Below are 26262 nucleotides of genomic sequence, written 5' to 3'. Positions count from 1 at the left end.
CCCCTATATGGGATATGTAGGGTCCACTCCAACTTAAGGACTTCTTTTTAATAATACTGGTTACTTTGGTACATTTGGAGATCCAGATGTGACATTATTCTCTTCACGAGCATTTGTTAAGCCTCTTTGTCATTTCTCCACTTTTATTGTTTACTAAAGCTTTAGGTTTCAATAACTTACGCGTCATGAATTTAGTTAGATTCCTTTGTGCTTTTGTAGAAGAATCACTAGGAGTCAGACACCCATGGGCACAGATGCCTCTCTGAATTTTCTGTCTCCATTTGTTGAACAGAAATAACAATTCCCACTTCAGGAAGTTCTTGCTAAGGCTAAAATAGCTAACCTAATCGTCAGTATCTTGTTCAGTGCCTGGCACACAACAAATATTAATTCATTTTCTTTCACTCCCAGCAACCTAAGTACATAGTCCAATTATTTAAAGTCCCTAGGTTTTTTGTTGTTGTTGTTGCAGAATGCTGTTGCTATAGCAGGCTGGACCTACTTCTATTTTCGAGTGTTTTGAAAAGTTGTAAGATATTCATCTATACAACTGGCCTGTGAATATTAAATGAGCATTTATACAGTCTCTGTCACTGCTAGGTGTCCCAGGAAACAAAAGAACCTAGACTCATTGCCAGGAAGCCAAAATGAGTTTACAGTCTACTTACAGAGAGAAGATGTAGTCACATGAAACCATTAATAACTAGACATTATTTATTATAATCACCATTCTAATAAAAATAAAGTGCTCATATGTGCTTCCATGGACACAAAATGTAAAAACAAATAAAAGTTAAAATTAAATTAAAATTCAAAATGTGAAGCCTTCCCAAATGAGGGCATCGGCTGCCATCTTTGAAAGGTCATCTAGTAGACTCATTAACCCCAAGTCATGGCCTGGCTCTGGAACTGTGGCATGGAGAATGGGGGTGGAGGAGCTTTCTAGAAAAGATAGTGAGCATGGGGCGTGGGCTGCAGTGAGAGGGGGGAATGACTGAGAAATCTGATTGGGCAGAATATGTCTTAGAAGGTAATGCATGAAACACTAAAGACACCAAGAGTGAGAAGAGCACTATATGATGAAAGCGTACATATAATACTACGGATATTAAATGGGGAGGACACATGACTGAGCAACAGAGGTTTAGTCTAAGAGTAGATGCTCAATGACCTGGAACAGGAAGAAAACCTCTAGGAGGCAGATACAAAAATCCAGGTGTGAAGTGATGAGGATCCACGCTAGAGTGGTAAAAATGAACCAAAAAAGTGCCGAAGATCTAATCAAGACTCTGTGTTTTTAAGTTCACAAATGCCTTTTTTGATATAAAAAGGTACTTTTATACAGAAAGATGATAAAAGTCTTTCGTTTCGGTATCTCAGCAGGATTCCTCCAAACAATTTTACTTTTCATTTTGTCTTTAATAAAAGATTAGCAGTCGATGGCACTGCTCTGTAGAAGAGATCCTGTTTTTCACTTTTAAATCACATGGCAAGTAAGATAGGATAATAAGTATCTTTTGGGATACTTCTACTCCAAAGACAAATATTTGGGTTTAGCATAATTTAGCAGGAGATACAACTTTTATTTTCATTTTCAGATGTTTGTAAAATGAAGGATGATATATGTGGGGCTATGTGGGAAATAATATATTCACTAGTTAAAGTATTTTATTTCTGTTATCAAGGATTTTATGGTTACTAAGGGAAATAAGCATGCATGTTTTGGGGCTGTGATCTTGTGCACATCTCAGCGAATTTATATTAATGGAAACAAAAGAACTCATCAATATATACATATGGAGTGGGAGTTTGGAGAAATTTACTTAGATACTTAAAAATGCAAAAAGTAGTATATGATTATATTTTGCAATGTGTACGAATTTTTTTAAGTTTATTTATTTATTTTGAGAGAGACAGAGAGAGAGTGCAAGTGGGAGAAGAGCAGAGAGGGGGGGACAGGGGATCCAAAGCAGGCTCTGTGCTGAGAGCAGACAGCCCGATGCAAGGGCTCAAATTCACAGACCTAAGATCATGACCTGACCTGAAGACAGATGCTTACCCAACTGAGCCACCTAGACACCTGTAATGTGTACCTATTACTTGCTTTCTAAATGTATCCTAGGTAATTGTGTTTAAGATCTAACATTGTATGTTTACAGAAATTTAAAAAACGCTTTTTCTTTGATCCCTTCATGCTATTCCCATAGAACTTTTCCTCATAAAGAATGATTTAAGAAGTTCAAAAGAAATGATCTTCCTTAGAGAATATTTTTTTATTATTTTATAATTTTATTTTGGCTTGAGTATGTATAGTTCGTGGTATAACTTCTGTGTTGGTATCCAATGAGACATAAGCTGATTAACCTTTTAAGAAAGCATTCATTTTTTTTTTCAATTTTAAGGCATTAAAGATAAAGATAAGTTACTAAAATCTTTTTGATTTTTTATTCTTAAGCCATAAGTATTTTTAGTTAAAATTTATTTTGAGATATATCTTTATTTTGTTTGTTTGAAAATTTATAAATTGTTACTGCTTCATAGAACTATTCTAAGCACCATGAGGACTAGAAATTGCAAATTATTCCCCTTTTAATTACTACTAAGGTCTTGTAATTTTAGAGCAAAGTGAGCATTCAACATTAATCAAAGTAATTGCTTTCTTCCTTTAAGAATTTCTTCAAAAATTATATATGAAGACTAAGTGCCAGGAAATGTGCAAGGTGTACAAGATAACTAAGAAAATTTGTCCTGAAGTACCTCTCACAGTGAATGTCAGGCATAGCTATAAAACTGTGACAGTAGAGGGGCATCTGGGTGGCTCAGTCAGTTAAGCGTCCAACTTTGGCTCAGGTCATGATCTCGCAGTTTGTGGGTTCGAGCCCGCGACAGTCTCTGTGCTGACAGCTCAGAGCCTGGAGCCTGCTTCGGATTCTGTGTCTCCCTCTTTCTCTCTACCCCTCCCCCCCCAAAAAAATAGATAAACTTAAAAAAAACTGTGATAATAGAGTTCAGATTACTACATGAAGACTGAGAACAAGAGATTGTGCCACTTTCAGTGACTCTGGAGCTGGGTGCTGAAGGATGAGTAGGAGTTTGTTAGGGAGTAGCAGATAATGTCATTGAGAGGCATGGGGGGAGAAAGCAGCGATAGCCAAGGGCCCAAGCTCCTGGGGAATGTGAAGGGTGGGGGAAGGCTTTGGAACAAGGAGATTCTGGGGTACAACTCAGCCCCACAATCTGATATTCTATAGTATGAGAATTCCTTTAATAATGTAAAAATAAAACTTTTGTGTTTTATACCCACTAAAATCTAAGCGGTTCATGGACTTAGTTAGACGTTAGGTGTTTCTGCCTTTGTATTATCGCTAGACTTACATATTTATTATCTTTTACAGTAAAGTTCAGCAACTGCAATGGGAAAAGGAAAGTACAGTATGAAAGCAGTGAGCCAGCAGATTTTAAGGTGGATGAAGACGGCATGGTGTATGCCGTGAGAAGCTTTCCCCTCTCCTCCGAGCATGCGAAGTTCCTGATATATGCCCAAGACAAAGAGACTCAGGAAAAGTGGCAAGTAGCAGTAAAATTGAGCCTCAAGCCAACCTTACCTGAGGATGCAGTGAAGGTGGAGTATCCAAATATGGCTTCGGAGCCATGTTCAAAAATCTGGTTTATTCAGTTGGAACTAAATATGTACCTTGCTTTATACGTCACCTTGGCCAGTATTTGAATTTTCATCAACTTCAGTCACTTCAACAGTATTTTGTGGGTTTTTTTTTTAATCTTACAAGATACTTAGACTAAATGTATATTTAAGCTATCTCAAACTGTGTTTGAAAGGGTTGTTTATACTTTGAGATTTAGAACTTAATTTAAAATTAGAAGTAGTTGTTTGCTTTAAATTTCTCAGAAGCTTTACAAGCTGTTAAATATAACCAGAAAATAAACAGTTCTTGGCAAGATGTCACCAGTCAAGTGTATTAAGTGGGAAGTACAGATACACAGTACAGTAGCAATAGAAAGCATTTCTAGCTAGGAATATTGGGTTTTTGTCTTGCCCCTGAATAATCAAATTGGGGAGTATGAATTATTTAAACTACGGACATAACTTTTAGGAATGATATACTCCCTCTGGTGGAAGCTGCTATAAGCCAAGATAAAATAAATAGATACACTTCCAACAAAAGTACAGTTGGATTAAATGCAACAGACATTTATTGAGCACTTGTTTTGTATAAGTCACTATATTAGGAATTTTAGTAAGACACAATAACTTCTTTAGTAAAGCTATGATAACATTATTAGTTTCTGAATATTCTAGTTTGCGTTGAGTTAATTTGAAACAAATGAGGGGGCACCACAGTCATCTATTTTGAAGTCCATAATTTCATGAAGTATAACTATTACATTTTGTACATTTATTGTACTTTGGGAGATAGGAATACACACATTCACTTCTGCTCTTTAATTGTAAATGTCTTATACACACCCATAATCAAATAGGAATAAGTGTATCAGTGGAAAAGATAGCATTTTTCTCTTGCACCAATGCTCGACTTTCATTATATGAGATGTAGTTTATTAATCTATTAACTGTTAAGGGGAATCATGTCATTTGGGGAATACAGAGTGAGAAGCTGGTAACTAATTGAGTGAAAAAACGCTTTTGTTGTTGATGATTCACTGTGGTCCAGCAAACTAGCGTGGATATTTGCACTGAAGCAGCAAGGGCTAATGGCTAAAGTGTCTACAGATATAAGGGAAAACAGAAGAAAATGTTGACATCCAGCAGAGATTAATACCCAATGTGCAAAGTGGGTCATCTACAGCATCCATCATGGCTGACATAGGTTTAGAATAATTACAGCATTAATTCTGTGGGATTTAATAGGGTCATAAATATTTGAGACATGCCTTAGCAGTATGTATTAAACTTCTCCTGGAATTCAAATTATATTTTAGCACATCAAGATCTAAATTTAATGTACAGTAGCACATTACCTGAACTGTGGTTTAAACTAATGAGAGATATATAAAAGGGTACTATTAAATTGTGCTCAATATTAACTCCTATCTAAGATGGTTTATAGAAACTGCAAATAGTTTACACAGCTGTGCTACATAATAAATTGTTTGGAATTCAATTCTTCAATCGTCATGGTAGCCCCTAAATTTTATGGTGTTTTCTATTATTTTAATAGAGGGATGAGGAGAGGGCCTCCAGGCATATTTTCTTGTTCCTGACAGTGAACCCTTCACTGTCAGGTATCCATTGATATTGCTGTCCTTTCAGAAAATGTTTTTCCTAGTACTCAGCAATGTCTTGTTGTATTTTAATGGAAAGGAATCACAAGAAATTGAAGAAATAGTATTCCCAAGACAAGCGACTAAGCACAATGGCCACCTACAAAGGCAGAAGAGAGACTGGGTTATCCCTCCAATCAACTTGCCAGAAAATTCCAGAGGACCTTTTCCTCAAGAGCTTGTCAGGGTAGGCTGGCACCATTTTAATTGTCTCCATGGCATGGGTCAAGTATACGTTAGAAATGTTTTTGTCTGTTTTATCACAAGATAGAGTTAACAACATGTATTAAAACTATATGTTTGTGTGTAGATGAAGTGTCTATAGTGTTGCAGAAAGCCTCTTTTTTTTAATTACCTCAGATTATTTATAGTTAGAGCTAGCTCTCTGTGGGTCCCATACACCATGGACGATGGAGTTTGTTGAATGTGTGAATATATAACCCCTAACTCCAACATGTATCCACACCCGTACCATACCCTTTCTCACAACACACATACACATCTTCGCTTCCGTGTCTGAAAGCCATGCTCTCCATGATGATCTTTGCCCTCTATAGATAGCTTTTGAGCCAAAGAAGAAATAAAGGGACAATCATTGCTAAAAATGCCAGCACTGAGTGCATTTGAGAGTTCTTTAAAGAAAAAAGAAAATGACCTCTGATACCATTAACAGAATCCCTGGGGCTGTGCAAAAACATAGGCTTTTATAAATCTGAGAAGTAATTTTTTTCCGGTTACTCTAAATGCGTACCATCAGATGTAGAGAAAAAGAAATCACAGATATTCATACATGTTTAGTAAAATTAGCAACCCACTATTTATTGCAAAAGGAAAAGGACAGAGTTATTGTATATTGATTTATTAGAATGTACATTTGTGTGTGATTAATTTAGCGTTCCTACTATACCTACTTACTGAAAGTTGCACTTTTAATAAGTCATTTATTTGTATTGCATATTTTATTTTAATGCACATTATAATTTGATTTAACAATGAACAACATAGCCCCCAAATAAAGGTGTTTTTTTTTATTTTTCTACTTTAATGGACAATAAGTTGAGAGAGAATTTTGTCTTCACAAGAAAATTAATAAACTGGATTCTGCTATTGGGTTAAGTATATTTACCTAATACATAAAGATCTGTTATTATCACCTGCCAAGGTATTGCCAGTTGACGCTTGTCTGTGCTATTCGTCATACTCCTTTCTATATAGCCTGTTCCTGTGACTGCTCACCTATAAACTTATTTTTCCTGAGAACTGTTATATTTGGAGGAGAAAGCAGTGGGCCTATAGTGGGTATAATTTTTGAGAGTATAAAAACGCATTTTAAAATCCTTTCTTGTATGTTTTGGTATTTAACAAAGAATTTTGAGTAATAGGTACCACCTTAAAATGACTTGGAAAGCTTTGGTTGCAGTGAATAATGTCAGTATAATACAAGTGCAGAAATCTGACTCCTAAACTCAAACCATATCAGAGTTCTCACATAAGGCTGTTTCATACTGTGGCCTAACACAGTTCTTTCTTCTCCTAACTGATACAAAAAGGTAAACAAGTTTTACTTTAATTAAATTGGACGCCTGTTCCTGTGTTAACTATTCTAACCTACAAGCTCCCTGGATAGAATATGATTCAGTTCAAACACTGACACTCCTTAATTTGGACTTCTTGCGCTGTTCCTAAGCAAGTGTTCTTTTAGATGTGAATGTTGCCCTCAGTCTTCCTGGTGATAGGTGACATCTCTTTTTGAAGCCTGTCACCAAGAAGCAAGGATGAGAGAAACAGGACTGGTTTTCTGGGAAGAGATGCTGTAAATTTGTAACTGAAAAAGGGCATAAGGTATGACAGGCCCTGTCTCTGATAATGAGCTCATTTAGTCTCTCATTTAATATGATTGTCTTCTTGATCCTCAGATCAGGTCCGATAGAGATAAAAACCTTTCACTACGGTATAGCGTGACGGGGCCAGGAGCTGACCAGCCTCCGACTGGTATCTTCATTATCAACCCCATCTCAGGCCAGCTGTCAGTAACCAAGCCTCTGGACCGTGAGCTGATAGCCAGGTTTCATGTAAGATATCAGCCAGCTGATGATCTGTTGTACTAATACTCTTCTGACTGTGTAGACTGTAACATTTGCCTCTTCTATTGGTCTTCATGCTTTGGTGCTGAGAGTTCACATACCAGAAATGTGCTTTGTAGCCTTTTCAATTTGTTGTAATAATTATTGTTTTATAGACTTGATGTGTACCATGGTAAAGAACAGTGCAAAGAAGAAAGTAAAATGGCATAAAATATCATTACCCTTTACAAGTCAGTGTGGCTAAGGACTTACAAGAACAAATTCACGTGAAGGAAGTCAAAATTGTTGCGTGTAAATTATATGGAGATCACTTTTAATGACTGCATAATATTCCATTAAATGTATAGACTGTACTTTTTTTAAGTATTTATTTATTTATTTTTGAGAGAGAGGGAAAGAGAGAGTGTGTGCAAGTGGAGGAGGGGCAGAGAGAGAGAATCCCAAGCAGGCTCCACGCTGTCAGCAAGGAGTCTGATGTGGGGCTTGATCTCATGAACTATGAGATCATGACCCGAGCCGTTACCAAGAGTTGAACGCTTAACCAACTGAGCCACCCAGGTGCCCCTATCTTATTATATGTCTTATGTTTGTTTTTATGTTCTTTATTTTTCTGTTTTATTCATTTTCTTACTGGGTTATCACAACTTTTTGTATACAATTATATGGTCATATTTTTAAATATAGTATATGTATATATTTGAAACTGATTTTTAATCATTTTAAATATTAATTGTAGTGAGTATTTTGAAACTCAAGAATTGCCTAATATTAATATAAATTACACAAGGCATTTTTCATTTCTTTTTTTTTTAGCCATGCTTGCACATTTCCTAGAACAAGATTTCAAATATTTTTTCATGACTTTAATATAGAAAACTAAGTTGGTCTTTATTACTTCTCCAATTTCTGCATGAATAACTAAAACTTTTAATGAAATTATCATTTTTAGACAATATATGCACATTATAAAAACTTTTAAAATAATGCAGTATTAATAAGAAAGTAAAAATGATTTGTAATCTCAGTACGTGGAACCAACCTTTTTTTTTTTTTAACACTTTGGTGATATGCTGCAAGATTTTTTCTTTGCATAGATTCATAAATGTTATTTCGTTGAAATTGGCATCATTCTCAGAAACCCGCTTTTGTCACTCAGCAATCCTAAGATTTAGCATCTTTCCATGTCAATAAATAATTATCTATTTATGTCATCATTTTTGATTGCTTTATATTATTTTGTTGAATGAATGTAATGTAATTTTAGCTAATTGCCTATTGGTAGATATTTAGGTGATTTGGTTTATTTTATTCTATTTTGTAACTACAAATAATGTGGCAATGAACACTTGTCTGTACATTTTCCCATTATATCCTTGGAATAAATTCCTGAAATTGGAATTATTCTGATAAATATTGTGAAATTGTTCTCTAGAATGGTCGTATTATGTTGCAGTACCTGCCCATTATATAGGAGATATACTTTCTCTATACCATTATCAATTCTAGGCATTTATTTATTCAATATTATTTGAAAAAAAAAAGATCTTAATGCTTTAAGTTGCCTAAGTTGAATATCTAATCGTAGTGAATTCCCTACTCCTGTGTTGAATTTTCTTTTGGATTGTTTACCTTTTCTTTTTCTTTTCTTTTTTTTTTTTTTTTTTTTTTTTTTTTTTTACTGTTAGGAACCTCTTAACAGTAAGGGATATTAATATTTAATTTGTCACATATTTTCCCCTTTTGTTGTTTGTTTTTAAGCTTTGTTAATAATTTTTACCCTACCATAGTTCATAGTTCTTGCATTGCAAAATTGTGTTTTTCAATTTTATCATACAATCTGGTTTTAGAGATGGTTGTTAAAAACCTTCTCTACCCCAAGATGCTAATCTACCCAATTTTCTTTTTTGTATGTATGTATGTATGTATGTATTTAGCCTCTATATTTTTAACCTCTGTCGAGTTTATTTTACTAAAAGGAGAGAGGTATATATAGAACCACTTTGTTTTTCCTTTATAGTCAATTGTCCCATGTATTGAATTAGTATTCCCAGGAATTTATCATCTACACTTAGTCTTTCAAAACTTTTTATTCCACATATGTATGTGTTTGTTTCTTGATTCTTACTTTGCATAGTAACATATTTGTTGAATTTTTGCACTAAAAACTTTTTAAATTTTTTTAATGTTTATTTTTGAGAGAGAGAGACAGAGCGAGAGTAGGGGAGGGGCAGAGAGAGAGGGAGACACAGAATCCAAAGCAGGCTCCAGGCTCTGAGCTGTCAGCACAGAGCCCATCGCAAGCCTCAAACCCACAAACAGTGAGATCATGACCTGAGCTGAAGTTGGATGCTTAACTGACTGAGCCACCCAGGTGCCCCTGCACTTGTAAAAACTTTTTAAATGATTGAAGTTTTGAAAATTATTAAAATATTGGTATGTAGTAGAGCAGGACTCCCCCTGATCTAAACATGTGAATAAGTGTATGAGAAATTTAAAATGTTTTCAAGGGGCACCTGCCTGGCTCAGTCAGTGGAGCTTGCAACTCTTGATCTCAGGGTCATAAGTTTGAGCCCCACATTGGGTGCAAAAATTTAAAAAAATTAAACAACAGTGTTTTCTGCCTTGAATATTACTCAACACTCCCTTCTTCCAAAGGCCTTGATTGTTTCATCAACCAGTTCTTTTAAAATCCTTAAAGAAAAAATAAATAAAAAATAAATAAATAAAATCCTTAAGGAACATATAATGCTTACGCTTTTTATATTGGTCTAAAGGTTTAAGAAAGGAGTCAAACTTTCAAACCTTCCATAAAAACAAAATCTCATTAATACAGAAACTTGATAAAGATAGCACACAATAGACCAGTCTCTAATTAGACTGGTCTCAAATTTATGAATATAAATAATATCAATACAAAACTTCTAAATAATTCTTCCTGAATGAATTCTCATTATTTGAACTCCTGGGGGTAAGACCAGGAAATAAATATTTTCAGGTCAGTTTTGGGGCAAATTCTTCCTCTGCAGATTCTTACTGCCACCACATAATTAAGAGATACTCATAAAAAAAAAAAAATAGACTCAATTATAGAATTGCAAGAATGTTTCAGTATTAAGACTCTATTAATGTAATATATTAAATAAGTGAAGGAAAAAAGGATTATTTTTATTGGTGTTGAAAGGCAATAATAAAATTTGCATTGCTTCATGTATTAAATAACTTCTAAATGAAGAAAAGGGGGATATGTTGATGCGTCTTTAACTTGAAGCCTACCCAACAGAAACCAACAGGCAACATCACCAGGAAAACCACAGAAGCATTCCAGTTAAAAAGAAACAATTCAATGGAGCACTACACAGCTATTGCAAAGAATGCAATGGATCTCTATGTGCTGGATTAAAAGATTTTGAGGATATTCTGCCAAGAGTAGCCAAGTGACTCTATTTATTTAAAGAGAAAAAGAAATGAAATATTTAGAATACCTGTAAAACTGAGAACTCGGGCTTGGGAGAGGAACAACGGTCTTATAGAATACGCAGGCACTTTTAATGTTTATGAGTGACTTTACAATTAAAAACAAACAAACAAACAAAAACACCCAGTGTCAAAATTCCCTACACGCACCTAATTCTTTCTAAATTCTGTTCTGTTCTCTTAATCTTTACGACTACTCTGTGCCAGTACATTGTTAATTACCCGGACTCATATGTGTGGATTTAGCAAAAGGATTGGGGAACTGGACAGGACTGGCTTTTTCTGAAGCTCAATTTCTTCACCTTCAAGTACTTATCATTTCTGCCTTACTCTTTCATATATGGATTAAATGAGTTAAAATCCATACGACTCTGAGCACAATGCCTAGCAGACAGCATTTGCTGGCTTTTTACTATTATATCTATCCTAATCATATGAAGTTTGGCTAACTTAAATTTTGACGGGGAGAGTAGCTTTTTTTTCACTTTCTTGGTTCATCCTTGCTATTTTGGTAGTGCAGTCATTGTCTGTTTTTCTTCTCACTCGAGACATAAACCTGTTAAATAGTTTTGTCTTCTAATTACTTTTGCAGTTGAGGGCACACGCAGTGGATATTAACGGGAACCAAGTGGAGAACCCCATTGACATTGTCATCAATGTTATTGATATGAACGATAACAGACCAGAGTTCTTACACCAGGTTTGGAATGGGACAGTTCCTGAGGGGTCCAAGCCCGGTAAGTTTGAAAATCATAACTCAGAGATTCAGGAAATGCAGTGTAATACAGCACTGGGGTATAAGCAAAAGGGGAAATCATGTGAGCCTTTTTAGTGTTATTTTCTTTCATGCAAAATGATTTTAGGGAAAAAAGAAGGTAACTTAGGAAAAAACCCACTGAAGAGAGAAAACACTTCCCACCTTTGAAAAAGTACACACTACAGTATTTTTGGTCCTATAGTATAGGATCTATGGGTTCTTTCATTTGGCTGTGGTTCATAAAGTCAGGGCAGGAAAAAGTGAGCACCAGAATACCAGTGGCTTTCCATTCATAAAGTGCAGATTTTATCATATTAGTCGGAGCAGCACGTGAAACACAGTCAGAGAGTCTGAAAGGTAGTTGGTATTCCTGGGGCCAGGCAGTGAGGTAAAGCCAAAAGCGGAAAGGGGGCTGGAGGCAGCTGTGATCGCTGCCCTGTGGACACACTGGTTATTTACTTGTGCATGACCCGAATGTCTTCTGCAGCCTGCGCTTTTCAGCTTAGTGTCATGGAAAGTGTCCTAGCCTAGAAGCAGCGATTGCCAAAGCTTCTCGCCATTGTGAAGTGGTGTTTGACTAAGATTTTCGATTCTTGTACTGAAAACACTGTAGACTTCAGAAGAGCAAGCCTAGGGGGGGCCGGTTTAGTTTGAAAAACTAGTGGACATGAAAATCCGTTCAGAGAGAGATGGGAAAAGGAGAGAGGGTTTCTCCAACCTTCCTGAGTGATTTGGTGTTTAGAGGGACTTCGTTAGCTATATTATTATTATTTTGATTTTGTATTAAAAAAAGCCTCAGTATTTAAAATTGTGCTACGTATTATCCTTGCCATCTATATCAATTTATACTGGTAGCTCTCATGCATATGCCTGATTTATGCGTATAACCAAATATGCTTTTACTGGCATTTTTTTCTCGATCCAAATGCGCTTGTCTATATCCTCAGAAAGGAAGAAGAGGTGGGGGTGAGGGGAGCCACAGGGGAGGACAGGACTGTGCGGGAAGTTCAGCCATCTGTGGCTCCTTCTGAGTCACATTCTGGAGTAGCTTTCTTTGGTATTTTAAAATACTATAAAATCAAAGAATATTAAACGTATCCTTACTAAAACACAAGTCTTATCCACATATTCTAGAGATAAAGTTTTTTTAACATGGGGAAAATTTTTTTTGGTTTAATCATTTATTTTTTTCCTCTGTTATTTCTAACTATTAAAAAGTACTGCTTCACAAAAATTGTCAAAAGTAAACCATTAAAGATATATTTATTATGCATTTCATCATGAATTTCCATTAAAGCCCCCCCCCCCAAATAAAAGACTCAATCTTCATGAGAAGTAAAGACGCTTCATGCATATATTTCTTGTGGTTGTTCTGTAAGAATCTTGAGTTAAACTGCATTATAATCAGTATTTTGGCTCAACATCTGGGAACATATTTTTTTTTAACCATTCATTTGTTCATTCAACAAATGTTTATAGGGTCTGTGCTGTGTGCTGGGCACTGTTCCAGCCCTGTGGGTAACAGCTCCGACCCTACTGGAGCTTACATTCTGGTAGGGGAGAAGAATAAAAGGAAGCAAGGAAATATGCAATGAAGTTTTTTTTTTTTAAAAATAATAAGGGTGTAGAGATGGCACATAATAAGAACGTCTTGCTTAGAGGAGCAAACTCTGAAATGAGATTTGAATAATGTGGTCAAGACTTTGTGAATTCTGGGGCAAAACTATACCATGGAGAGGTTCTAAAGCAGAACTGGGCTTAGAGCACTCGTGAAGAAGGTAAGTTAGAGATGGAAAATTTTTTACTCCAGTTCTTCTAAATTTCCCACAGAACAGACCTTCCTAAATAGTGACTACTTTGCTCTCTGCTTCTAAATTATACAATTTGTGTTGCTAGTTTGAACTTATTTGGTTCTGATGCTTTGTAGGTTTCCTTTCCAAAATATCTAATAGTTGAAATCCCTGAGTTTGTTACAGTGCTCTTGTAATCTCCTAGGAAATAACGAACCACAATGCCAAACCCCTATTCAATGTACCAAAACAGTAACGCATGGAATGATTCCTTATGACCTGAGTAAATGGAGTGTGCCTCGTTGTGCACACAGCTTACTTTCAGAAAGTGACTTAGGCATTGAGGAGAATCATGCTCAGTGTGTCATTTCTGATGTTACTGTATAGCAAAAGAAAATATGACATAGGAAAAGGTATCAGTGGTCATAAAATATGTTGCATTCTGTATTATTGTTTGCACTTCATATGAATAAAGGTCTGAAGTGATCCTTTCTTTGAGTCATAGAGTGAACTTGTCTTCTAAGTTATGGAAAAAATGAATCTTTATAAATGTATACATTTTTAATAGTTTTCCTTTCAAGAATTTAAATCGTGTTTTATATTTTTTAAAGTGAGTACTGTTCTTATGGCTAGCATTTTTAATCAAGTCTAAATGATTAAATGTTTGTTTTGAAGAAGTAAAATGAGGATTGATCAAAAAGGCAAATATACCTTTGAGGTATATCTATTTAGGAGACCGAAGTGAAGGGTGACCATTCATTTTCCATGTATACTGTGTCTAGGGACATACGTGATGACAGTCACTGCTATTGATGCTGATGATCCAAACGCCCTAAACGGGATGTTGAGGTACAGAATCCTGTCCCAGGCTCCAAGCACCCCTTCGCCCAACATGTTTACAATCAACAATGAGACTGGTGATATTATCACCGTGGCAGCTGGACTTGATAGAGAAGTAAGCCAACCAAAAACTATTTGAATTTGTTTTTAATCATAAAGGTACGCGGTATCACATGCAGTTTATCTCCAGGTAATAACAAATCCACAGTATTATGCGACGTCAGTTTTTTTAAAGAACTCTTATGCTATTTTCTGCCGAACTTCACATTAGTTGAATTATGTATGCATACGGGATAAGTCATTGTTAGTCCATATAATAAATAGTGTGTAATCAACTAAGTTAATTAGATGCATCTGTATTTAACTTTTTTTTAATTCTTGGCATTTTCTCAGTTTTCCCTCACATTCAAAGGTTTTTGTGAAGAATTAAATTAAGAATCATGCCCAAATAATGTGTGCATGAATTTAGGATAAATTTTAACATTAATATTTTTGAGAGGCTACACATAACATGTGTGTGGTGGAGTGTTTGTAGTCTCTGTGGATAGACTGGTTTTGTTAAAGGAGATTATCCCCTTTATTAAAACTTGCCCCTTAACTTTATGATTAACTTACTGAGCAGGTTTGAAGACTAGCAATGACATTAATTCCACTGACAAGGCTTTAAAGTTGTAAATGGAGAAAAACAGACTTCTGGCATAATTTTTGTTGGAAAGGCATAAAATGTTGACAGCAGTGAAATACCATGTAGTGTCACAGTCTGAGAGGGAATGGGTATTTCGGTTAATTCCAAATGTTCATCTCACTGTGACAGACCTCAACCCACTGTCCTCTTACACACCTCGGAGTTTTTTGTTCATGTGATTCCTTCCACCAGGAATGCCTTGCACCTTTTTTCTTGATTTGGAACCTTCTAGTTCTTCATCTTCAGTTTAAGCCCCACTTATACCCTTTCCTGAAAACTCTGCCCCTAATGAATCTTGTACACTCCTTATTCTGTTCTGCCCATTTTCTTAAGAGATTCTCAAGGTCATTATTGACCATCAGTAGTCATTGTTTGAAGAATTATCAAAGTGCTAACACATAGACATTTGTGCTTTGTAGATTTCTGGCTGAGCCAGCTTTTATAGTAATGAGACCTCAGATTATGTATGTCAAAAGGAGACATTATACTTACCATAATAAATAATATTGACAAGGATTTTAGGAGTTGGTTTTTATGATGCTTCATTTGCCTTAGTAGCATTCACTTGAATTGGATCGAAGAAAACATTGCTATTGCAATTAATTATATATGCAAGATTGTGCTAGAAACACCTTACTAAAGTAGTACGAACAATCGAGATTACTTTATTCACAACTGAACTTAGCTGAGAGCCTTACTTAGGAGTTAGATGTATGCCTATTACGTTGCACCTGTTAACTTCCAGGTATCAACGATTCTTTTTCCAGGAATCTTCTGGGTTGGAAATGGTTGAAATTTAAAGTGTTTGCAGTAGTACTTCTGGTTCAGTGATATTTGAAACACGTATGTCTTTTCACCTCTTCCATTACTGTAGGACGTGCCATTCTTAAATGCCAGTAAACTTAGCATGGATGCATATTTTGGTATGAGAACATGGGGTATTTTTTAATATTCTCTCTTGAGTGCCAAGTTGCACACATTCTATGTAGGTATAGCTCATCCCCCCAACATAAGTATTCCTCTTTCATCCACACTCTTCATTGTGAAATACAGAAATGGGTCTTCATCTTGTGTGCACACAGCAGTATTCTTACCTCATTTAGCCTGGCTGTTTCATGACAAGAAAGAGGCATCGAGAATTAAAGATAGTTTTACTAAAGCAGAACAACCAAATTGAAAAGCCAGAGAGACTGCGTTTAGTTTAGAGAATGGAAGCCTGAAGTCCTATGTCATCGTGGTTGAATTTATGTCGCAGTGGACAGAAGCAGCTATGCACCACCCCCTGATGAAATGGATGTGGAAATGGATTCGCAACGTTAGAATCATGTGTGAGCAATAGCTTCTTGACAGTGAAATTATTAAACACAACAATGAGTTACTAGGGAAAATTATGGAAAACCTTTCATTTCTGAAAGTCATTTAACAGAAAAAAAAATGTATCTATCTCAGATGGTTTATGGTAATTCTGCCTGAGGCCAGGGATAAATTACTGCGACTTCTTCAGGCCTCGTGCAGGCCTGAGATTCTTTTATTTCTATTAGAATTCACAGTTTTCTTTCTGTCAAAAGTAATTTCAGTTGTCATTCTCCCAGGATATATGACACCTACAAGCGATTGAACTCCTAATCATTGAAATGCTTACTGAGATTCAGTTTTTTATTTTACTTTAATCTGTGGGTTTAGAAAAATATCCATTCTTCAGGTTTTCCAGGCCTAAAGCGGTACCTACCACATCTGCCAGGCTTCAGTGTTTTACCTCCACCTGACTTCTTTTTGCATCACTCGGTGGCGCCTATTCCTGGCATTTTCTTTTCTCCACTCCTTTCTCTTTATGGCCCATCTCGTGCCCTTCTCGGGTAGGACTACTGATGACTCACACTCTGCTTCAGGAGGTGTAAATCCTGGCACTGCCCGTTGTGGGCTATTTGACCTTCAGTGTATTAAGCTGAAACCTCAGTCCCCAGATCTGTGAACGGGCCCAATACTATGACCTCCCTTATGGGATGGCTGTACGGGTTATGTAACACGAGGTATAAAGCATGCAGCACTGTGCCCAATTCATATTAGCTATTGTTTTCCCCTGTTGCCATCGTAAATCCAGCCTCCGCGTCTACTGGGTGGGCGCTATCACTTTTGCTCCTCCTCATCCTTTTCTCATGGCAAAGAAAGAATTCTACTTCTTGTTTTCCAAGCCTTCCTGTTTTCACTCGTGCTGTCAGCAACATGTTCTCCTGTGTCCCACTGTCTTGGTCTTCCCTTCTCTACAGGTTCCTTTCTACAAACCCCACAAGTGTCTTTATAAACATGCTGTGTGACCCCTGGGGTAAAATGGCGCTCCATCACCCATAGGATGACATCAGAGCCCTTTAACGTGGCAATCCAAACACTCCGTGACATTGGTCTCAAAGCCTTCTTTGGGTCTAACCTCCTGGGATTCCTTGCTTTCTGCTGAGGAGCAAAGATGCCCCGGCATTCATACAGCCACATGCAATTCCTTGTACAAATCTGAAGCTCTGTGTTCTTCTGTTCCCGTTGTTCCTCTGCCTGCAGATTTCCTTTCCCATCTTTGCATAGCAGGGCAATCCTCACTCTTTGAGAGTCAGTCCACAACCTCTCCCTGGTCACCCATCGTAGTCTCTGCCTTCCCTGAGATATGCAAAGACTATGTTACATAGACAATACATCTGCCTTCTTGCTCCCAATATTTTGTGAGGCTGATGTGTTCCTCTTTACCCTGAACAGGAACCCCGAAGGAACCTTCACGTTCCAAGATTTTCTTCTTCGTTTCAGCACCATACTCCTCGAAAGGACAGTCCACATTCATGCTCAGCTCCCACTTCTTCCTCATCTTGAAGTATGGCTTTCTGTCTGCCTACACTACCTGGATGCACCCATGTCATGCACATATTCGCATTTTCTTGGAAGGTCCTAATACAGTGGAGCAATTAATGGTACAGACTCTGGACTCCCGAGAGACCTGGGTTCAAATCTTGTCTCTGCTACTTATGGCTGGGTGTCAGTGGGCAAACTTCCTCGCCTCCCTAAGCCTTGGTTTCCTTATCTGGAAAATGAGGCTTAAAAAAAAATCCACCTGCCTTATGGGATTACTGTGAGGACTGAATAAGATAATGCATAGTGCTTAGCGGTGTGCCTGATACATAATTAATACTCAATCTCAATAAATGTTATTTTTTTCTCATCAAAGCCCTCAGAACAATGTCAGCATACAATAAACATTCAAAACAAAATTTTTATACTCCAGACACACCAGGCAGATGGTGCCATCAGCCCCATTTCACAGATGAAGGAACTGGGGCTTAGCCTTTAAGAAGTTGAACAGGGCCACAAACCTGTACTTCTCCTCTAAGTTCTCATGACATTATTACTTAACAGTCCATACCCTAACCCAGTGCATCCAAAGCAAGCTATCATTTCCTTCAACCTGCGATTCTTGATCAAGGTCCTATTTCATGGGAGCAGGGCCACGTCCCCAGTCTCCCCAAGTCACGGTCTACTTGCCTTCCCATGCCCTCCATCCAGCCACTGATAGGTTCAGTTCTCAGGTTCCTCTCATTTTACCTCCAAAATGTCTCTTGTATTCACTCCTCCCTCCAGACTTTGAGGACTGGACTGGTCTGGATGCCCTTGCTTCACTTCTTCGTACTCTTACTACAGTTGCTTTGTACATCTGCTCCCATGAACCATTAGTATCTGCCTCCATCACCTAATGATATCAAGGCCATCTCTGGGTTTGTTCATTATCTCTTCCAAGGAAATACATCACCGGGCGTCCAGTAGACCTTCATGAAATGTCTGCCAGATTGAATGACTGAATGCTCTCACTTCCTCATTCACTTCTATCTCTCCAGCTCAGTGTTTCAAAAGTGCACAGGTATAATGATTTCAGTTGATAATGTAGGGAAGCCTCTAGAGAAGACTAGAGACCACAGTCTTTAGATGTTCCTCCATCGAGTAGAGACTGCCAGAGTGCAAGGATCCTGTTGTGTTTATTTTTACAGTTATATTTATGGCAGGTGATGCTGGCTTTCCATTTACAGTACTTTTATAATAAATTAAGTTTTTTAAAAGGGAGTGAATGTCAAGATAAATGTTAAGTGACTCATGATATAGAAATATGAGGATATGGCAGCCTTGGAAAGATGGTGTATGAATCACTGTAGTTTGGGAAACTGAGCTAGTTTATACTCCCAGTATATGATTCAATGAAAAAAATATAATAGCTACCATGTAAACAAGATGTTTTTCTGCAAACCTGGAATGATTTTTATAATGTGATACAAGGTCGAGGGTTTCTCATTCATTCACTCATCTGACCACCAAGTCAAAAGCATTTATCGCTTGCTTGCTCTGTGTCAGGCATTAGACTGTATACCAGTGACACAAACTTTGACAAAGCAGGGCCCTTGAGGAGGGGCGTGTATGTGTGTCCACAGCCAGGAAGACAGACATACGGACCAATAGCAGCCATATAATTCTGGAAACAGTGCTAGAGGTGTGTCCCGGACCAGCCAACAGCTCTGCCTCCAGGACTTTCAGAAGTCATCTAAGGTGGCTTTTCTACTTCGTGTTTTCCAGGTTCAGGGCGAAGGGAAAGGTATTCAAGCCCAGAGTTTCTCAATGTTGGCACCCATGATATTTTGGATCAGATAAATCTTTTCTGCGGGGCCTATCCTGTGTATCATAGGGTGTTCAGCAGCCTCCCTGGCCTCTATCCATTAGATGTCAGTAGCACTTCCCAACTGTGGCAACCAAAAATGTCCCAGGAATGGCCAGATGTCCCCTTGCGGGGGGGGTGGGGGGGTGGACAAAATTACCTCAGTTGAGAACTACAATTCTAGCCTGAGGGGAATGCCAGATGCAGTGGTGTAGTGTCACAATAGGCACCTGAAAGTAAATACCAACAGCTCAAGGTGTAGGGTAAGTGGATAAAAAAGTGATATAAAGCTTTGGTAAGATAGGTGAGTCACAGGGAGAGAAGGATGGATAGATAGCGAGCAGGTGAGTTGAGATTTTACCCATCTAGAAACAGGAAGTAAGGAAACATTTTTAAGCAAAATCCCCTCAATCAGATGTGGGATTAAGGATGGGAAGTCAAATCCTTCTGAAACCTAAATGTCAGTCATTCCGAACCAGATGCCCAGGGACTAAATTAGTCAAGAAGCCCTAAATAGTTTGGTTGTCTAAAACAGGCTGTCATGTCTTCCTAACTAAATGTAAGAACATTTTACCAACCGAGCATATGAAAGTGGAGATTCTATTATTTACCAAGTTGGAATTTTTTTATTTGGAGAAACATTGTATTTTAGAAACAACAATGGTCTTTTGTAACTTAAGGATTCTAAAACGAACTTGAAGCAGTAGGAAATTTCATGTTTTAGCTACTGATCCCAATATTTCAGCTCAGTGAAAAATTGTATATATTATGCTTATATAATTTTAAAGTAGACATTCTAATTTAAAGAGTAGACATTACAAAGAGTTGTATTTCCATACAGTATCTGTGTGAGATTTTTATCTTCTTTAACCAAAACCAAAATCAAAAAAAAAAATTTTTTTTTAATGCTCATCTGCTTCTGCAAATAGCAGTTAACAGAAATGGCATTTCAAAGTCATAACAAATTTTTATTTTCATGATTTTCAGCTGGGAAGCTGAACTGAGTGCCCTACAAAATTCTCTCACTAACCATGAGAGGATTAAGCTGAAATGACACTTGATTGGGAAAGGAAATCATTGAGAAATATTTTAGCCTACATAAACATTATGGTGAGGTGTTATGGGTTAAGAAAAATTTAAATGGTTCAAATATCACTATGCCTCTGTTTTTTGTTTTTTATTTTAATAAGTATGGTATTTTCTTTTTTAGGAAGACAAATAAATAATTAACTGCTAGAATCTGGCATTTGGGTGGACAGAGACTTAAAAATCGAATATGTGGGCTTTGGCTTTTTCTCCTACTCACTTCTTCCTTGTGCTTCCCACTAACAACTAAATCACAAGCTACAATTTGTGTCTGTTCTAGCCAAGCTCCAGAAATCCTTTAAGAATGGCCATTCATAATGTTAGCTATATTTAGAATCAGGGAAAACTGTACTTTGCAGTGACAGTTTATTTTTGTATGAAGAAGTGAGTTTTGTTGTTCAGAGTGTTTTAACATGTATGAAACGACCTATATTTTTTATCTGTGTTAATTTCCACAGAGATTTCAAATGACTTTAGTAAATCATTTTGGTTAGGTTGTCCTAATATAAAGTATATTTGTCAGCTAGTGCTATAGACTTCTCAGTCTCAAGATATTCTCTTAGATACAGTGCAGCTTAATTTGGCTCCCCATTTAGAGGTTCAATTAGGAACTTGAAAGCAGTGATATTTATTTGGTAATAATCATGTACGTGCAGATGTATGTGCATACCATCATAGGTATGTGGGCACAATGAGTATTAGGTGGAAATGGCAATCTGTTGAGTATGCAACTATTAAGTACCACTGTGTTTTGTAGTTATGACTAAGGACATAAACATAAACCCTTTAATTAGGTTTTAGCTTCATTTAAGAATATATCTCTTCTATATAGTTGTGAACAGTATGTGCTAATGGGGAGTAGGACAAAATATTCTATCAACCCTTTTAAAATAGAGAGAACATATATGAGAATATATTAAAAGAAAGCATATGTATACCCTGTAAAATAAAATATACATATATACGTGTGTGCGTGTGGGGGTGTATATATGTATGTATGTGTATATATATATATATATATATATACTTACACACTTTCAAGATTTTTCATTATCCTAAACTGGGTAGAAACTAACAAATGAGAAGGTAAACAAACCAAATGACTGGAACACTTGATCACAATGTTGTAAAGTTCGGAAGAGGGGAAGGTTGAGACCAAGTGGAAGTTTCAGCTTCTCTGTGAATTCACACATCTGCAATGCATCTTTTATCTTTTCCACAAATAGAGGTGAAAATATACAGTCACATCTTTCTAGACAAGAACCAGACCTGTGCTTCTCAAGTTAAAGTCAACGCTATGGGAAATTTCAAGTAATGCTAATCAGAATGAATGATGCTGTGCTTTCCGTGTGTGTAATAAAGAGCCATTTACAAAACAACTGCTATGTCTTCTTGAGGAATTAGTTTCATTTAAGGTGTTATCTTTTTGTCTTTTTAGAAAGTGCAACAGTATACGTTAATAATTCAAGCTACAGACATGGAAGGCAATCCCACATATGGCCTTTCAAACACAGCTACGGCTGTCATCACGGTGACAGATGTCAATGACAATCCTCCAGAGTTTACTGCTATGACAGTAAGTACAGACTGTCATTCACAGAACTTAGGTCTGTGGTCCATTACTGAAAAGTTTTGTCGTGAATTATAAATGCGTTAAATAGAGGTGTGACTTGCTCAACCTAATTATAAATTGACCACTCGCTCAGACGTTTTCTGTCACCAGGGCTTTTAAATGAGGCACCTGAGTGATTTGTTCCCTCCTAGTCTCCAAATCCACTGATGAAGTTGTTGAAACATGCTACCCAGAAGAAATGGCCTAAAAATACTTCGTGCTGTAATAACAAAATATTTACAAATACTTTGAGGTATTTGTTACCTGACTGATTTATACAACTTTGGCAGCATACAGATACTATCTCTTGAGTAAAATGATTTCCCTCAGACAAATCCTTTTCTCCAACCCTACATGAATCACCCAGGGACTCACAAATGGACACTAATTTTAATATTAATGAAACTATAACATGATTTGGAAGAAATTTTGTCTGCTGAGAAAAGTTATAGTATTTTTAAAGTCAAACATAAATGCTGTGATTACCTGCATTACTGATTTCCTCGTTGCCTGTGGGTAATAAAGATTTAATGGGGCAGTAAAATCAGGGCAGCAGGGTCATCAAGACACGCTGTCCTTCACCGGTGCGCATCGCTCGTCTAACTGAGGTTTGTTTTTCTTGTAGTTCTATGGCGAGGTCCCTGAAAACAGGGTAGATGTCATAGTAGCTAATCTAACTGTGACTGATAAGGATCAGCCCCATACGCCGGCCTGGAATGCCATGTACAGAATCAGCGGCGGGGATCCCACAGGGCGATTTGCCATTCAGACAGACCCGAACAGCAATGACGGCTTAGTCACTGTCGCCAAAGTAAGTGCCACTTGGGTCACTGATCTCTCTGACAGGTCCATAGTTTATTATTTACTCTTAGGGTTGTTTTTTTTTTCTTCTTTCAAACATCTTCAAACCTAGAATTAACATATTTTGAGGAATCACATTTGTTATTTTTTTTTAATTTTTAATATTTATTTATCTTTGAGAGAGAAGGAGAGACAGAGAATGAGCAGAGGAGGGACAGAAAGAGGGGAAGACACAGAATCCAAATCAGGCTCCAGGCTCTGAGCTGTCAGCACAGAGTCCGACGTGGGGCTCGAACTCATGAACTGTGAGATCGTGACCTGAGCTGAAATCAAGAGTTGGACACTTAACTGACTGAGCCACTCAAACACCCCACATTTATTTTGTGGTTTCTGTTGAGGCTAGGTTGAGACCAACATAACTGTTCTCACATTGTCTCTAGAATATGATTGCGTTTAAATCATTTGGGGCCAGTTTTAACATTCTGAAGACGGGACTGCCCTCCACAGTGTTAACGGAGTGCGCTTAGATATGTTAGTGATGTAGCACATCCTCAAGTATTAATTGATCACCAGTCGATAGCTATTAGGAAAGAGGCCCCATGCCTATTATTCTCAAGTTCCCCTTGGAGCACTGGCTCAGAGAACAAACCAGAAAATATCACAAAATTAAAATGGGTTGTGTAGGCAGAAAGAGAGCCTACATTGCAAAAACGTTGTGAATTTGCACTGCTGTTTTTAAATGCTATATTCAAGACTTAAAGAAATTAGTTCTTCTGATCTTTAATTGTCACAAACAAAACACCCTGAGTGCTGGAAGGAAGGGGCTGTTGACTGCAAGTGTAATGCATAGCTGTAATATAAAAGGCCTTTAAAGTGAACATCTCTTCCTTCAAGCCCCCAGTGAAGAGATCTGTTCCCTTGTCTCTCATCCCAACTCTGTTAAGTGAACCCAGATGTGGGCCTTGTGTAGGTGCACCAAGGTGTCAGTTGCCTAGAATTTATGAGTGAGTAGAAGGGGAGTTTCCCCCCAGGAGGGGGGCATTGGAAATTTCTCTGAACACCCCAGAGCTGGGCCATGTGTTCGAATCCCAGGTCTGCTTTTGGTAGTGGTGTGAGCATGGCAAGTTGTTGAACCTTGCTAAGCCTCAGGTTCTTCATACAGAAAGCAGGGAAGATAATAGTACCTAAGTCATACCATTCTGAGGGATAAATACACTTTAATATGCATTGAAGGACAGAACTCTGCATGAAAATGTTAGGTCATGGATTTCTCATGCAGCAAATGAAACCACTCGAAAGAATTCTGTCTTACTTTCTGGCTTTTCCACTGTCGTGTTTAAAATAATTGACAATGGGAAGTTGAATTGGTGATTTTAGCGTGCTAGAAAAACAAACTATGCGTTTGAAGGTTTGAGGGAGTGGTCTAGGGTAGGAAATGGTGCCGTTTGTGCTAATAACGTGGCTTTCTCATTAGCTTCAGCTCTTAATCCTTCTTAGACCATCTATGACGGCATGAGAGCTCTCTAAGCTCATTTTTCAAATTCTTATGACACGGTAATACTTAATCTGCACCTCCACTAGAAGATGATCGAGGGAAGTCAGGAGTGAAATGAAAGTCCAGTCTGATCACTTGACTCCTGGTAACTCTTCTATTGACAGTAGGATTCAATGGAACTTTGGAACTTAATGTTTACGTTATGGGTTATTTGTGCATTACCTTCATCTAGAGTGTTGTTCTTAGAGCTGAGATTTTTACAGACCAGTAGAACACCTAAAATTCTTTTGAGAGACAGCCAGAGTTTTAGTTTGCTAAGTAAGGAAAAAACAAAAACAAGAAAAAAGCCCTTCCACGTACAAACACTATTATTTTTCATAAGTGTGTGTGTACATGTCTGTACTTTAAAATGTTTCAAATTATGAATGATACATTTAAATAGAATTAAGTTTTTGCTTTATGAAAAAATAGGATTTTAATAGTTTCTGATTTTGGTTTTGGTTCTTCGTACTTCATCCCAGATATAAAAGCTTTCTTGGATGAGGCATGGCCTTGATACTAATGTTTGAGAATATAATCTAGACCATTGGGTTCTCACTTGACCTCAGACTATTTAGTATTTTTGATTCACAGTGCTGCTGTTAAGAATAATCAAGTTTTTAGATGTAGTTGAATAAATGCAATCAGTGCAGTAGTAATATGCATTATTTTGTGAACATAAATCTTTGAAGTACCCAAGATTTATAAATATCTTATATAAACAGGCTCAATCGTGATAAATATTTTAATCATTGACCATGCTAATGCGTGTTTTCCAGAAATTTGAGAGGAACCTATGGCGTTGTGAATGAAAAATTAATGTTTTAGAAATGGAGTCTTAAAGAAGAATAAACTGCAGAATGCAAATATTCTTATTTCCTGCAAAAATATGGTTTCCTTTTTTTTTCCCCAGCCAATTGACTTTGAAACAAATAGGATGTTTGTCCTTACTGTTGCTGCTGAAAATCAAGTGCCATTAGCCAAGGGTATTCAGCACCCACCTCAGTCAACTGCAACCGTGTCTGTCACAGTTATTGATGTGAATGAAAACCCTTATTTTGCCCCAAATCCCAAGATCATTCGCCAAGAAGAAGGCCTTCATGCTGGTACCATGTTAACAACATTTACTGCTCAGGATCCTGATCGATATATGCAGCAAAATATTAGGTATCAAAATGCTATTTGTGGCATTCTTAAAAATTTACTTTATGTTGTATGCTGTGCACAAAGTTTACTTACCATTTGAATAAAATATTTGAACTGGAACCCAAACTACTTATTACAAAAATTTTTTTAATTCCTTGATGAAGCTTCCTCTCAGTAAATAGATCAATGAGTATATTAGATAGGAAATAGAAGAATAGATCTACTCGTGTAATTATTTGGAGAAAAAAATGTTCTCTGCCTCTTTTTTTTGTCCACCCCCTTTTATCTTTGTATATTTCATAATCATTTAGCCTGTGCTATTATACCAAATACTGCAAAAAGTTTTCACTGTGAGTAAACAGGGGACTCTCAGAAGCTGTAACATTTATCCCTTCCGCACACGTCAGAAAAAAAAGAAAACCCATGCCAAAAACAAGATATAAGAGCTAATTATTTTTGCCTCTTACCTGTACGGTA

General features: G+C 37.0%; 1 protein-coding gene across 5 annotated transcripts in view; it reads left to right on the top strand.

Moving 5' to 3' along the window:
- CDH2 (cadherin 2) overlaps positions 1-26262 on the top strand; it is a 214277-nt gene that overhangs the window by 147616 nt on the left and 40399 nt on the right. For all 5 annotated transcript variants that reach the window (XM_047828632.1, XM_047828633.1, XM_047828634.1 and 2 more), the window contains 8 exons: positions 3396-3622; positions 5342-5488; positions 7218-7373; positions 11452-11596; positions 14189-14361; positions 22131-22268; positions 22930-23115; positions 25553-25806. In XM_047828632.1, the coding sequence (XP_047684588.1) occupies positions 3396-3622; positions 5342-5488; positions 7218-7373; positions 11452-11596; positions 14189-14361; positions 22131-22268; positions 22930-23115; positions 25553-25806 (1426 nt within the window). The remainder of the gene's footprint in view (positions 1-3395; positions 3623-5341; positions 5489-7217; positions 7374-11451; positions 11597-14188; positions 14362-22130; positions 22269-22929; positions 23116-25552; positions 25807-26262) is intronic.

The sequence above is a fragment of the Prionailurus viverrinus genome, chromosome D3 (genome assembly GCF_022837055.1).
Source record: "Prionailurus viverrinus isolate Anna chromosome D3, UM_Priviv_1.0, whole genome shotgun sequence".
NCBI lineage: Eukaryota > Metazoa > Chordata > Mammalia > Carnivora > Felidae > Prionailurus > Prionailurus viverrinus.
Note: the sequence above shows the minus strand (reverse complement) of the source record. Positions and strands in the feature narration are given on the sequence as shown.